Source organism: Aquarana catesbeiana, unplaced genomic scaffold (genome assembly GCF_042186555.1).
Source record: "Aquarana catesbeiana isolate 2022-GZ unplaced genomic scaffold, ASM4218655v1 unanchor235, whole genome shotgun sequence".
Classification (NCBI taxonomy): Eukaryota; Metazoa; Chordata; class Amphibia; order Anura; family Ranidae; genus Aquarana; species Aquarana catesbeiana.
In genome coordinates this window covers 1,003,251-1,019,052 of record NW_027362663.1, presented here as the reverse complement: position 1 = coordinate 1,019,052, position 15,802 = coordinate 1,003,251, and the positions used below count along the sequence as shown (strand labels likewise).

Genomic DNA, 15,802 nt, shown 5'->3' with positions numbered 1-15,802 from the left:
GAGCGAGGAGGATCCAGTTCCTTTGCCATCGGAGGTGAGGAGAGTGTGAAGGATGTTGGTGACTCTGGTAGATGAAAAGCTGGGAGTCATATTGCTCTGGTGAGTGGGGAAGCACTACTAAGGGGGCGCCCTCACCATCACGTGTGTAAGAGGTGGAAGAAGGCGTGGCTACACTACAGCTGGCACAGTTTGGAGCACCGAAAACTTTACATCTTATCAACTTTTCATTGGTGGATTGTTTTAAGAAGTAGATGCAAAGTGGAAGCAGTGGACTTGCAGAGAACACTATATTGAGTACAAAATATTGTATGATTACATGAATTTGCACAGGATTTTAGTTTATTTAATATAGCAGCAAATATTATGAGATTAAAGAAGTAGGTGTAAAGTGGAAGCAGTGGATCTGCAGGGAACAGCATCTTGAGCACAAAGCACTTTATGTTGTATATAAATTTGCACATGGATCAGTTTACTTCATTTATTGATAAACACCATAAGATGAATGAAGTAGGTGTAAAGTGGAAGCAGTAGATCTGCAGAGAATATTATTTGAGCCCCTAGCACTTTATATATGAATGTCTCCACATATTTTAGTGTATTTGTGATGATTTATGTGCACACACAATAGGACAGCGCTGTGACACATAATGCTCTTCTAGTTGATAAAGGGAATACTTACCTTTGTTACAGCAGCAGTCCGGTATAAGTTATTTTTGTAGGTATTTGAGTTGTTACACATAGCGCCGGTTTTATTCTATTTATATTGGTGACATCATTGCCCAAATCTGGGGATCAGGAGCCATTTCCACCCTTTACTCTCGGCTGGGGTTCTTTGTATCCATATAACAGATGTTCTACATGACTAAATCTGCAATCAATTTTACTGCAAAATCAAAGGTGACAAAATGTCTCCCCCCCGAGCAGTAATATATTTCTATCCCCCTTGGTGGGAGTGGAGATGACCCATCTATAAGGATATACAGTACATACACACAGCACAAGGACGTGTTCACACTACAAGATGTTCCTCTGGGCTGTAGTTCCTCTGAGCTCCACAAGGTGGTGATCTCACTTCTACCCAAACAGGAAGTCTCTATGGAAGACAGGAAGTGATGTCAGGGACAGACAGGAAGTTCCGGGTGAGAGGTGAGTCAGGAGGAAAAGAGGAGACATTGCTGGAAGTGGCAGTAGAGGAGGTAATAAGATCTTATTTTCTATTTACACCCAGTAACCCCCCGTCATGTCCGTCCTCTTCCTCCATAGTCACTGTGATGTCTTTTATCTCCAGCAGATGATGATACACACATATATAGTGTGGAAATGTAGAATAACCCCGTATATTACAATGAGGGAATTTCTGGTCTGTACCACGAGGGGAGTTATTGATGTCAGTAAATGTCGGTTCCAGACATTGTATGTGGGGGGAATGAAATGATAATTAAAGGTTGGGATTAGGGAAGATTTCTGTAAGATTTTACACAGGAATGATCAGCGCCCCTCCAGAGACACTATGATGAGTCTCACAATAGGAGTCTGAAAGGGACTGGATATTGGGGGGATGAGATGGTGAACCCAGATTGGGGGAGGGGGCAAATTTATCAGAAAGACCTCCTGCCATCCACCGGAGAATCTGCAGCCAGGACCCTGTCAGTGGATTAGTGTTTCTGCTCCTTATGCCGGTATTCCCCATTTACTGCTATAGAGGCATCTATTGGTTCACAGGCACCACAAACTCTGTGGAACTACAGAGCCCAGCACACCTAGTCATCTACAGCTGGGGGGGGGGTTCTGAGTAAGTGCTGCCAGGTTACCCCAGGAGTTGTCTGACACTTCGTTATCAGAAAGTTTTATTGGAACTATCGTGTTGTGGATTCAGATATTTCATCCGTGCGAGCGCTGCCCGAACATTTATTATTTGTGGATTGCAGAAAATGAGAAAGCGATACAATGAGTGAGGAAGAATTAGCTGCACGATGCAAGCAAAAAAAAATATGGAGACTTCCCTGTGGGGTTTTTATATTGCAGCAAACAATTTGAGGTAGTTTATAAAAATAGTTTATTACAAAAAATAGTAAACAAACGCACAGCTGTCTGTCAAGACATGAGCTCTATAACAAAGACTGGAAGGCATACATAATATGCATAATTATACAGTTGTACAATGAGCATCCTTCCCTTTTGCCTCTCCAGTCCCTGCTATAAGCGTGGCCTCTTGTGGGTCTCCATCTCGGCCCGGTGGGTATCAGTCCTGTTGTGGTGTGGGCACCATCTTAGCTCTGGAGCGCTGTCTGGATCATTAGGCACAAACCTTAGGCATAGTCTCTGGAAGGCTTGATGTACAGATGTCAGTGGTAAATATAAATTTCTAGAGTTATATTGCATTCTGGAATCAACATATTTTATTGTTGTTTTTCAATGTACTTATTTATATATTATATTTTTTAGAAGTCCCTGTTTCTCCTCCCTGAAGAAGACCTTTACTATATATGGTCGAAACGTGTTGGGGCTCTTCCTGTAGGATGTTCTACAATTACTATGCCATTTTTTAATGGTCATTGTACAACTGTATAATTATGCATTTTATGTATGCCTTCCAGTCTTTGTTATAGAGCTCATGTCTTGACAGACAGCTGTGCATTTGTTTACTATTTTTTGTAATAAACTATTTTTATAAACTACCTCGAATTGTTTGCTGCAATACAAAACCCCACAGGGAAGTTCTCCATATTTTTTATTATTTGTGGATTAACCCCTTCAGGATCAGAACATTTTCACATTTATGGGGCCGGAACATTCTCTTCATTTTGGAGATAAGTACTAATAATATGTGTAATTATGTCCCTGATCACCTCCACACCAGTTATTGTGTCCCCGATCACCTCCACACCAGTTATTGTGTCCCCGATCACCTCCACACCAGTTATTGTGTTCCCGATCACCTCCACACCAGTTATTGTGTCCCCGATCACCTCCACACCAGTTATTGTGTCCCCGATCACCTCCACACCAGTTATTGTGTCCCCGATCACCTCCACACCAGTTATTGTGTCTCTGATCACCTCCACACCAGTTATTGTGTCCCTGATCACCTCCACACCAGTTATTGTGTCCCTGATCACCTCCACACCAGTTATTGTGTCTCTGATCACCATCACACCAGTTATTGTGTCCCTGATCACCTCCACACCAGCTATTGTGTCCCTGATCACCTCCACACCAGTTATTGTGTCCCCGATCACCTCCACACCAGTTATTGTGTCCCCGATCACCTCCACACCAGTTATTGTGTCCCCGATCACCTCCACACCAGTTATTATGTCCCCGATCACCTCCACACCAGTTATTGTGTCCCCGATCACCACCACACCAGTTATTGTGTCCCCGATCACCTCCACACCAGTTATTGTGTCCCTGATCACCTCCACACCAGTTATTGTGTCCCCGATCACCTCCACACCAGTTATTGTGTCCCCGATCACCTCCACACCAGTTATTGTGTCCCCGATCACCTCCACACCAGTTATTGTGTCCCCGATCACCTCCACACCAGTTATTGTGTCCCCGATCACCTCCACACCAGTTATTGTGTCCCCGATCACCTCCACACCAGTTATTGTGTCCGCGATCACCTCCACACCAGTTATTGTGTCCCCGATCACCACTACACCAGTTATTGTGTCCCCGATTATCGCCACACCAGTTATTGTGTCCCTGATCATCACCACACTAGTTATTGTGTCCCTGATTACCTCCACACCAGTTATTGTATCTCTGATCACTGCCACATCAGTGCAGTGTTTCCTGCCTGCCACCTGTACCTACCCTGGCCTGTTTATTGACCATGTTTCTGTCTGCTGCTTGGACTGATCCTTTGCCTGCTTTCTGACCGTGTCTCTGCCTGCGTGCTGAACTGACCCATCTGCACATCCCACTGACTACAATCCTGCAAGACACCACGCCAGTAAACATGGCATTCCTAGGGGGAAGCCATGTACCCATAGGCCAGGCTTGCTTCATCTATAGGAACTGGGACTGCTATAGGTGATGCTATACTAAGCTAAACCCCTGATCACTCGTACAGAGGTGACTGTTACACTACATTGGCCTGTACAAATTGGTTGATTTGTGTGATACACTAAAGCATATCAAATGCAGTATTTAGGTGATCTGACACATTTTTCCCAAATACTGCATGCGATGCTGAAAATGTCAATTCACTTTCCCTTTATGCTGTATTTATGTCAAAAAGCATAAAGTAAATGCCACATAAAACAGAATTAAAGTCAATTCACAGAAGTAAATAAATGAATGCGGTAATTAAAAGAGAAGTATGTTTTGTTTTTGTTTTTTTAAGATTTATACTTACCTAGGTGGATGCTGCATCTGTCCCCCACCGCCTCTTCACTGAGAACCGAACCACCAAACATCACCAATGCCTCGGTTCTCTCACCTCCCTGAGCGGAGAGCTGCTGCCCCCAAACACCTTGTCTCCATGTTGATGAGAACAAGGGCCTCTTCCCCACAACACTGGCCAGGTGGTTGTGGAGATCTGCTTGTGCGGGTCTTATCGGAATCTGGAAGCCTCCTTTAACAAGGGGGCCCTCAGATCCCACCCCCCATGTGAATGAGTATGGGGTACATAGTACTCCTACTTATTCACCAAAAAAGTGGTAAAAGTCAGTAAAAACAAACAGACAGTTTTTGACAAGTCCTTTATTCAACCCCTCAAAAAATAAATAAATGTCCCCAGAAGTAGATCCAACATCAATCACGATGAACACCCCGCTGAACGAAAAAATAACCTGACCCACACTGGCGCTTGGCTCCTACCGAATGACAGCTCCGCAGCCTTATGCTCCGCCCCCTTATGCCATCCATGTCATCCACCCAGCATGCCATGGTCAATGAGGTCCTAGTATGGATTGGGGACCCTATGCTGTTTTTTTTTTTTAAATGCTGACAATTGTCTTGTTTACAGTCTTCTGACAGCGGGGAATCCCGCTGACAGCAGATGACTCATGCTTGTTAAGAACATGGCAGCCGCACAGTACTTAACAACCATAACAGTTTCTGGTTGGTAAGGATGCCAGCGGCCGCTCACTCCTTAACAACCATTTCTTTACTGCTTGTTAAGGATGCTGGCTATAACCAGCATAAATTGACCGCAAGCTTTAACTACTAAAATACAGCATCACTTAATAAAATAGCTCATGCGGTATTTTAGTAGCATTTTTAAGTGAGTTGCAAAAATAGTTATTCATTTATTTTACCGCAGTTCTTAAAGCGGTCAATACTGCCTAGTGAATTGAGCCCAGTGTACGGTATATAATCAGTTCAGACAGTAAAAAAGTCTCACATGTGGTATCACCATACTCAAAAGGAGTAGTAGAATGTGTTTGGGGGTGTAATTCTAAATATGTCCATACTGTGTGTGAGAAATATTAAACTGACATTTTTTGTGTAAAATTTTTGTGTATATTTATGTATATAAATATTTTCATTTTCTGGTGTTTACTCTCCAAAATAGGATAATTTTGTGGGTGTTTCTAGTGTCCTGGTACTCCTTCAAAAATGTGATAGATAGTCAGGAAATTAGATGTGTAAATTATGTACCTAGAACTCCTGAAGGTGCTCCTTGGATTTGTGTTGGCAGGCTGTGAAAAAGTCTCACATGTGGTATCACCATACTCATAAAAGGTAGCAGAATGTGTTTTGGGGTGTAATTCTAAGTATGTCTATGCTGTGTGTTAGAATTATCTTATTTAACAACTTTTTGTAAGAAAAAATACATTTTCATTTTCTTTCCTGCATTTTCCAAAACCTTGTGGCCAAAAATAACATTTTCAAAAAACTCCCTATGCCTTTCAGAAAATATCTGGGAGTGTTTACTTTCCAAAATGAGGTCATTTTGTTGGTGTTTCCACTGACCTTGTGCTCCAGGGCCTCCAAAAATGTAATAGGTAGTCATGAAATTAGATGCAAAATTTATGCTCCTTGAAAGCCCAAAGGTGCTCCTTGGATTTTGGGTCCCTGTATGCATCTAGGCTGTGAAAAAGTCTCATACATGTTGTACCCCCATATTTGGGAGGCATAGCATATACACCTTGAACTCTCTACTTTCCAAAAAGGGGGTAATTTTGGGGAACATTTGTACCGTCCTGGCATTTTAGGGCCACAAGAAATTAGTCAGTACATCAGGATTGATCAATTTTCAGATATATCCCATAGTTTGTAGACTCTATAAGTTTCCTACAGACTAAATAATATACATTGATTTGGGTTATTTTCACCAAAGAAATGTATTTGAATACAGTTTAACTTTAATTTACGAAGACAATTATTTATTTGCAAAATTGTATGACAGAAATGTTTTTCTTTGCAAAATGTTGGTATTTTTTTAATTTATATAGCAAAAAACTAAAAACCTAGTGTGGATTAAATACCACCAAAAGAGAGCTCTGTCTGTCTAAAAAAAATAAAATAAATAATTTGGGTACAGTGTTGCATGAATGAGTAATTGTCATTCAAGGTGTGAGAGCACTGAAAATTGGCCTGGGAAGGAAGTGGATAAAAGTGCCCAGTTTGAGGTGTATAGCAACCCTCCTATTACCCCCTCACATCAATATCATATTATTGTGTGACCAATACCATCCAAATAATTCTTACTTTAATTTCCCAAAGTTATCCGTCTACAAGGAGACCTCTATAGATCAAATGACGGCACCAATGAGGATGGAGGAGGACCGGAGTCACATGACTGAGAAGATACTAAACCTCACCCTGGAGATCATCTACCTGCTGACCGGAGAGGTGAGGAGGATTCTGGGAGGTCACATGACATCACTCTTATCTCTATTATTAAAACACAGACCTGACTGGAGAGGTGAGGAGGATTCTGGGAGATCACATGACATCACTCTTATCTCTATTTATAAAACACAGACCTGGCCGGAGAGGTGAGGAGAATTCTGGAATTCTAACATGATATTCCTATTGGTTTCTCAATATAGAGATTTCCTCTTGTGAAGTCAGGTGATCATATGACCATCACAGTGCCTCCATGTGACTCCCTAAAACCTGAGAGACACAACATGGAGAAGATTCTAGAAGTCACCAAGAAGATGATGGAGCTGCTGACAGGAGAGGTGAGCGGTGCTGGGAATTCTGGGACATTATCCAGTAACAGACAAGGGATGTGTCTGGATGGTGACTGTATCATTGTGTGTGTCAGGTTCCTATAAGGTGTCAGGATGTCACTGTCTATTTCTCCATGGAGGAGTGGGAGTATTTAGAAGGACACAAGGATCTCTACAAGGACGTCATGATGGACAATCAGCCGCCCCTCACATCACCGGGTAAGAGGAGACTTTATTGTAAAGGAGAGAGCAGTACTGAGGGTCCACCTAGATCCCCCATCATCTGATAAACACATAGAAACAATGTATTCAGTCAGTGTGTGTGTTTCCTACAGATGGATCCAGTAATGGGAACCCACCAGAGAGATGTCCCCGTCCTCTGTATTCCCGGGATTCCACACAGGAAGATCACACCATCCCTCACCATCATCAGGTAGATGAAGATCAATCCCTAGTGATCATTTTTAAACAATCATGTTTGTTACAGTGTGTGTTTTATTATATATCCAGAGTGGAAAACTTAGGGATGGTAATATTGATGTTAAAGAAGAGTATAAAGAGGAGGATGAGGAGTATGGAGTGATGCAGGAGTTTTCAGGACACAGGGATATAATGAAGCCACCCAATACCAGGAACCCACCAGAGAGATGTCCCCGTCCTCTGTATTCCTGGGATTCCACACAGGAAGATCACACCATCCCTCACCATCATCAGGTAGATGAGGAACAATCACTGATAGTATCATTAGGATCTGTACATTATCTGCATTGTTACAATTGATGTCATTTTTATTATTTATTAAGAGTGGAAACCTGAGAGATTCTAAAGTTGAGGTTAAAGAAGAGATAAAAGAGGAGGATGATGAGGATGGTGTGATGAAGGAGTCAGATTCTCTAAAAGGACACAAAGATCTGTACCAGGACACCATGGTGGAGTCATCCAGCTACAGAAACCCACCAAAGAGATGTCCCCGTCCTCTGTATTCCCGGGATTCGTCACAGGAAGATCACACCATCCCTCACTGTTATAAGGTTGGTGGAAGGAAGCAGCTAGAAAATGACTAGACTTGTAGAGATGATGTGTGGATGTATGCTTATAGTTTACAGATGTTATTTTCTCTCATTTTCTTGATTTAGAGTGGAGATCCAATCGATATAGAATTTGAGGTTAAAGCAGAAGAAGAGGAGAGGTATGTGAGGGATGATCAGCAGTCTATGGAGGAGGATGGAATAACGGGGACATTTATAGAGGACACTCCTACAGAGATCAGCACAGGTGGATCATTAACACTAAATACATTCCTCCACCCATACTGCACACTGATTGGTCCAGAGTAGGGTGGGGACTGGGTGGTATCAGCCTGTAATCCCCTGGTCACTTTCCTGAGCTGTGTTCCCCGTCCTGTATTCCTGTATTTCTCTCAGATAATCTTCCTTCTCTATGCTGCAGACACAATTTATGTATCTAGACTGGATTTATGGAGGTTCTGGGGTTCAGCTAGAAGCAAAATGTTCATTTTCAACATAGGTGTTACTAGACCTAGGCACCCTGAGGTATGTGTTTTGGGTCCCCTTACCCATGCCATGAGTCTAGCAAGATCTCTGACAGAACAATTCTCCCAGGGTTACTTGCGCTGTTTGCTGGCTGTGCCAGGTGGAGGGATATGTCTGTATAGTCTCAGACCCAAGTCACTGAGTGCAGTCTCAGGAGATGGGAGGCAGCGGTGTGGGACCTCTGCAACTTGTCTCATGTAAACATTTAATCTTCCACTGATTACTGAATACCAATATTATGAGTCCTGACCTTTAGAATATATAATTTATATTGTAGATTACATACTCCTGACCCCTGCACTATATACTCTATGTTGTACATTACATCATTCTGATACTATATAGTCATATCTGTTGTATCTTATACAATATGTTGTACATTACATAGTCCTGACTTCTGCTCTCTCCCCTCTACCCACTGCTATATATAAGCATAATATGTATTCTCTTTTGTCACTCCCATTTCCTACCAGCTGGACATTTTATATCTGATGATTTGATTGGAGCACAGACTTTTACATGGTGATAATAATATGATAACATCCTTAAACTTTGGAACCTTAAACAGAAAGTGATAATGAGGGAGGAGTCAATAACCCAATGATGGTGGTCTTCAGGATCAGTCCAGTCTTCATCTTGGTTGTTCTCCCCCATCCTCACTCTCTGACCTCTGGTGGGGCTCAGCCCCGCTGTTATTTGTGACTAAATCATGGACTAAATAAGGAAGTGCAGGACATCTTGTGTTGGGAAGATGGCAGTGAGTGATAGAGGGGGTGGGGACACTCGTCCTATAATCCCCTCATCACTGTCACTCCTATAAAAGACAGTTCTCGTTGTTTCCTCACTCTCTGACTAAGGTCCATGAATAAAGAAATGAACTGGTAGGAGATCAGAGGACCTATTTACTAGTTACCTTGAGGGGGGAATTGTAAGATCCTCAGAGACCAAGCTACCTGATTTACCTGGTTTAGGGGAACCAATCTGCTCATATCTAGTAATCTTTTTTTTTTTTTTTAAATCAAATCCTTTTTATTATTCTATATGAAAACAACATTGACACAATACAGACAAAACCACAAAAATAGAAATCACACCAAACCAAACCCCCCCCCCCCCAAAAAAAAAAACCCAGACCACCCCTCTTCAACAAACCCCGCCATCCCACCACCCCCCACTCACTCTGAGTATATATGACACAAAAAAAAAAGAATAACAATATCCAGTATTACAACCATTGGTTGTCATGATATCCAAGTCATAGATTGAAGCCATCTGGACCAGATAACATCAAACTTATTCAGGGAGTTCCTTATGGAATATGTATGCTTTTCAAAGAGAATGATCCCATTGAGATCTACAATCCAATCAGAAACATTTGGTGGATGTGGAGAGGTCCACTCAAGAGCAATCTGTCTATGGGCAACAAAAAGTGCGTGCCTTATAGTATTATCAGTAGGGGAGGTGTAGATAGAGGTATCACAGTAACCCAATATACATATAAGCGGTTCAACCGGAATGTTAATGTCCAATACCCTATTTAAGGTACCAATCACCTCCACCCAGTATCTTTGGAGTTTCGGACATCGCCACAAAGATGTATTAATGTACCTGTGTTACCGCATCTAGCACAGGCTGGCTCAGATTTCAGTCCATTTGCACAGAGAAACTCATAGTTCTGTAGAACCTATGGAGAATAAAAATCTGGGTCAGTTTGTGTGATAGAGAAAGAGACACCCTGGACAGGTAGCGGAGGACATCATCCCAAATCTCTTCAGAGATGGGACCAATATCTTTCTCCCAGCCAACCCAAGAACGGATAGGGAAGTTCAATAGGAACCCATCAGACAATACCCTATAAGTAACCGAGGTAAGACCCTTTGTTGACCCTGCCCGTACTATTTTATCTAAGACAGGGATTGAGGGGAACATATCTTAGCAGAAGAAAACTGGGCATGTAGAGCATGTCTTAATTGAAGGAATTGGTAAAACCAATTGGATTCTACGGAGAACTCTCCCCTCAGATCTTCAAAAAATTTAAGTAAACCATTCTGATATAGCTGAGCCAAAGTAGTTATTCCTAATTTTGCTCGTCTCTGAAAGCCTCTAAGAGACGAAATTTGAGAAAATCTATCATTTTCCCATATGAGAGTGTATCTAGTGGGATATGAGACACCCAGCATTTTTTTTTAACTGCATCCCATACTTTACAGATTAACAGACAAGTAGGCATATCAGCAAGCGAGACACCCCCTCTTGTACCATCGAGGACAAAGAGTGGATGCCGACCCTTAAATGCAAAAGAGAATAATCATCGAGCAGGAAAGGATATCTGTTCAGACTCCTATCCAGCAAAATGCTGTAAATTGGGAGACAAGAAAATATAGCCTTGGATTAGGAACTGTCAGCCCGCCGGCATTTGTGGGATGTTGATACGAGGGGTTTTGTTCCGCTATATTAATCGCCTAAATATAGTGTTTATCTTAATAAAGATCCGAATCAGTATTCAAATCGGGGCATTATGTAAAAAATAGAGGAGCTGAGGCGTCCATATAATTTTTATTAAATTGATATGACCTATTAGCGATAAAGGGAACTTATCCAGGTTTTACTCTGATTTTGAAACCTAATAAGTAATGGAAATATATTATCCACAATATATGACTGTGGGGAATCCAACATAGTTATACCCAAGTATTTTTATAGATGATACAACCTTAAAATGAGAAAGTATAGGTGGTAGTGGATCCGGAAGGTAAAGGCATCAACATGGATTTATCCCAGTTTATACCTAAACCGGAAAACCTTCCAAACTCCTTAACGTGTTCTAATACTACCGGCAGAGTCGAACAGACATTAGGCATGAAAAAGAGAAGATCATCCGCATATAGTGATATCTTTTCCTCCAAGTCTCCCCTAATCAGACCAGTAACATAAGGAGAGGCCCATATAAGACATGCCAAAGGCTCTATGGCCAGGGCAAAAAGCAGGGGAGACAGCGGACACCCCTGCCTAGTGCCCCGGAAAAGTCTGAAACTGGGAGATTGAAAGCCATTCATCCTAACGGATGCCCCCGGAGCACTGTATAACAACTGGACCCACTTACAAAAACCAGAACCAAGCCCGAATTCATCAAGAATGGCCCACAGATATGACGATTCGACACAATTAAAGGCCTTGATTGCGTCTAATGCTAAGAAAGCACGGTTTGAATGGCCCGGGGCCGGAACCTGCATATTTAAATATGCACGTCTGATATTAAATGCAGTTGATTTGTTGAACATAAATCCTACCTGATCTGGATGAATAATACTGTTAATAACCTTATTTAGTCTAGTTGCAAGTATCTTCGCAAGAATTTTACATCTGTAGATAATAGAGAAATTGGTCTATAAGATTCAGGGTGTAGTAAATGTTTATCCTTTTTGGGTATGACTACTATTACAGATTGTCCCATAGAGTCTGGGAGCTGGCCCGTATGAAAAGCCTCATTTAGTGTGCTAAGAAGAGCGGGAAGCAATTCTTTATTACATTTTTTATAGGTCTCAATAGGGAGACCATCGATCCCTGGGGCCTTGGCATTGGAAAAACTAGCCACCGCATTTACCACTTCCATTAACCACTTGACCACTGGGCACTTAAACCCCCTTCCTAACCAGATCAATTTTCAGTTTTCAGCGCTCTCACACTTTGAATGACAATTACTCAGTCATGCAACACTGTACTCATATGAAATTTTTGTCCTTTTTTCACACAAATAGAGCTTTCTTTCGGTGGTATTTAATTACCGCTGTTTTTTAAAAAATTTTTGTGCTATAAATGAAAAATGACCGAAAATTCTGTAAAAAAAAAAAAAAATACATTTTCTTTGTTTCTGTTATAAAATGTTGCAAATTAAGAATTTTTCTTCATAAATTTTGGCCAAATTTTATATTGCTACATATCTTTGGTAAAAAATAATCCAAATCCGTGTATATTATTTGGTCTGTGTGAAAGTTATAGAGTCCACAAGCTATGGTGCCAATCAAAAATTGATCAAACCTGAAGTACTGACGGCCTAGCTCATTTCTTGAGAACCTAACAAGCCAGGAATGTACAAATACCCCCCAAATGACCCCTTTTTGGAAAGTAGACATTCCAAGGTATTTAGAAAGAGACATGGTGAGTTTTTTGAACTTGTAATTTTTTCCCACAATTCTTTGCAAAATCAAGATTTTTTTTTTCACAAAAATTTCATATTATCAGGTTATTTCTCACACACAGCATATGCATACCACAAATTACACCCCAAAATACATTCTGCTATTCCTCCTGAATATGGTGATACAACATGTGTGAGACTTTTACACAGCATGTCCACATACAGAGGCCCAACATGCAGGGAGCACCATCAGGCGTTCTAGGAGCATAAATTACACATCTAATTTCTTGACTACCTCTTACATGTTGAAGGCCCGGAGCACCAGGACAATGGAAATGTCCAAAAAATTACCCCATTTTGGAAAGAAAACAACCCAACGTATAATCTATGAGGCATATCGAGTCTTTTGAACATGTCATTTTTTTCTACAAGTTTTTCGAAAATGTAAAAAGAAAATGAAAACACTTTTTTAAAATTTTTTTTTACACAAAGTTGTCCATTTATACAATATTTCTTAACACATAGCATGTATATACCAAAAATGACACCCCAAAATAGATTCCCCTACTCCTCCTGAGTCCGGCGATACCATATGTAGGAGACATTTATAGAGAGGCCCAACATGCAGGGAGCATCATCAGGCGTTCTAGGGGCATACATTTCAAATCTAATTTGACTACCTAATACACTTTGAGGCACTGTAGTGGCATGGATGCGAACTGATGTGGCATGGATAAGCCGTGGATGGGGATGGCTAAGCATGGTTGAGCCGAGAATGTGGATGCTGGGTATGGCTGAGTATGGATGGGATGGCTGAGTATGGCTGGGTGGGTATGGATGGGATGCTGGTTATGGATGGGATGGATGAGTATGGATGGGATTGCTGGGTATAGATGGGATGCAGGGTGGGTATGGCTGAGTATAGGTGGCTGATCATGGATGGATGGATGAGTATTGCTGAGCATGGATGGATGGATGGCTGAGTATTGCTGAGCATGCATGAGTATTGCTGAGTATGAATGGCTGAGCATGGATGGATGAATATTGCTGAGCATGGATGGATGGATGAGTATTGCTGAGTATGGATGGCTGAGGATGGATGGATGAGTATTGGTGAGGATGGATGGATGAGTATTTATGAGTATGGATGGGATGGGTGGATGGATAAGTATTTCTGAGCATGGATGGGATAGATGGATGAGTATTTCTGAGCATGGATGGGATGGATGAGCATTTCTGAGCATGGATGGGATGGATGGATGAGTATTTCTGAGCATGGATGGGAGAGTATTTCTGAGCATGGATGGGATGGATGGATGAGTATTTCTGAGCATGGTTGGGTGGATGGATGAGTATTTCTGAGCATAGATAGATGAGTATTTCTGAGCATGGATGGGATAGATGGATGAGTATTTCTGAGCATGGATGGATGAATATTTCTGAGCATGGTTGGGGTGGATGGATGAGTATTTCTGAGCATGGATGGATGAGTATTTCTGGGCATGGATGGGATGGATGGATGAGTATTTCTGGGCATGGATGGGAGAGTATTTCTGAGCATGGATGGGATGGATGGATGAGTATTTCTGAGCATGGATGGGAGAGTATTTCTGAGCATGGATGGGATGGATGGATGAGTATTTCTGAGCATGGATGGGAGAGTATTTCTGAGCATGGATGGGATGGATGGATGAGTATTTCTGAGCATGGATGGGAGAGTATTTCTGAGCATGGATGGATGAGTATTGCTGGAATGGGCACAGATACAGTAAGCACTGTGGGCAGTACACATCCAGCCCAAAGCGCTGCAGCACTTCATCTCTCCCCTCGCACTGTACCAATAGGTACGGAGAGGGGAGTGAGGAACCGGGCGTGACGCCGGTTTGTTTACAAGTGATCGCTCTGTCACTTGACAAAGCGATCACATGGTAAATGGCTGCTATCAGCGGCCATTTACCACGGTCCATGTTGCGCCGGGTCCTCTGGACCCGGCGGTCATGGACATTCACGGGGGCGCGAGAGCAAGATTCTGGGAGGACGTCCATGGACGCCCTCCCAGAATAAACTGACCGCACTGTAGCCGTCTTTCGGCTATGGCCTGGTCGGCATATGGTTAAAGTAAGTGGAACATTGAGAATTTCTCTCTCTTCTAGTGAAATGGCCGGGAGATCAATACTGGCCATGTAACTAGATAGCTCTGCAAGGGTGAAATCCACCCTGGAAGTATATAAATCTTGATAATAGCACTTAAAGATAGATATAATTTAAATAGTCTGGTTACAAACCTCCCCCTCTACATTCATTGAAGCTGAGACATGTGTAGGGTTAGATTGGGACCTTACTATCTGAGCCAATAATCTACCGTACACTTCTCCCTCCGCCCAGCTAAGTCTCTTCTGAAAAAAGAGTTTATTCCTGGCCCTAGATTCCAACAGTTTGTTCAGCCTATTTTGAGATGAAAGCCATTCCTGTTGAATATCCGGAGAGGGATTTTGAATATATATGGCTTCCGCCATGGAGGTGTCAGCCTTCGCCAGCTCGAGCTCTCTACGGGAAGCACTTTTGATAATACTTATATTCTGGATTAACAATCCCTGAAGATAGGCCTTTAGATCATCCCATACAACTTGTATAGAAGTGGACCCCAAGTTGAGGGATCAAAAATCCAGCATACCGTTAGGAATGACATCCTCCTTAGGGAATAATTCCAACCAAAAGGAATTCAGCCGCCAAGACATATTGGACGCGTGACGCCCTGATGTTAAAGTAACTAACAGAGGAGAATGGTCTGAGATACCTCGAGGTTCGATGCTCACATCCAGCACATATTGTATAAAATCAACCGAGCACAGAGCCAAATTTATTCTTGATAGTGTGTTATGTGTTTTAGAATAGCATGTATCGGCATTTTCTTTCAGGGTGTAACTTCCTCCACATATCATACAGTCCCACTTCCCGACAAGTAATAATCTTTC

The 15,802-nt window shown here is 42.0% G+C and overlaps 1 protein-coding gene across 1 annotated transcript in view; it reads left to right on the top strand.

The window, feature by feature from the left end:
• The first annotated feature begins 1,103 nt into the window (after positions 1-1,103).
• The window catches only part of LOC141121932 (uncharacterized), a 603,393-nt gene continuing 588,694 nt past the window's right edge, over positions 1,104-15,802 (top strand). The window contains exons 1-6 of the mRNA XM_073611683.1: positions 1,104-1,196; positions 6,682-6,810; positions 7,011-7,145; positions 7,232-7,355; positions 7,472-7,569; positions 7,647-7,850. Of these exons, the coding sequence (XP_073467784.1) occupies positions 1,113-1,196; positions 6,682-6,810; positions 7,011-7,145; positions 7,232-7,355; positions 7,472-7,569; positions 7,647-7,850 (774 nt within the window). The 5' untranslated portion in view covers positions 1,104-1,112. The remainder of the gene's footprint in view (positions 1,197-6,681; positions 6,811-7,010; positions 7,146-7,231; positions 7,356-7,471; positions 7,570-7,646; positions 7,851-15,802) is intronic.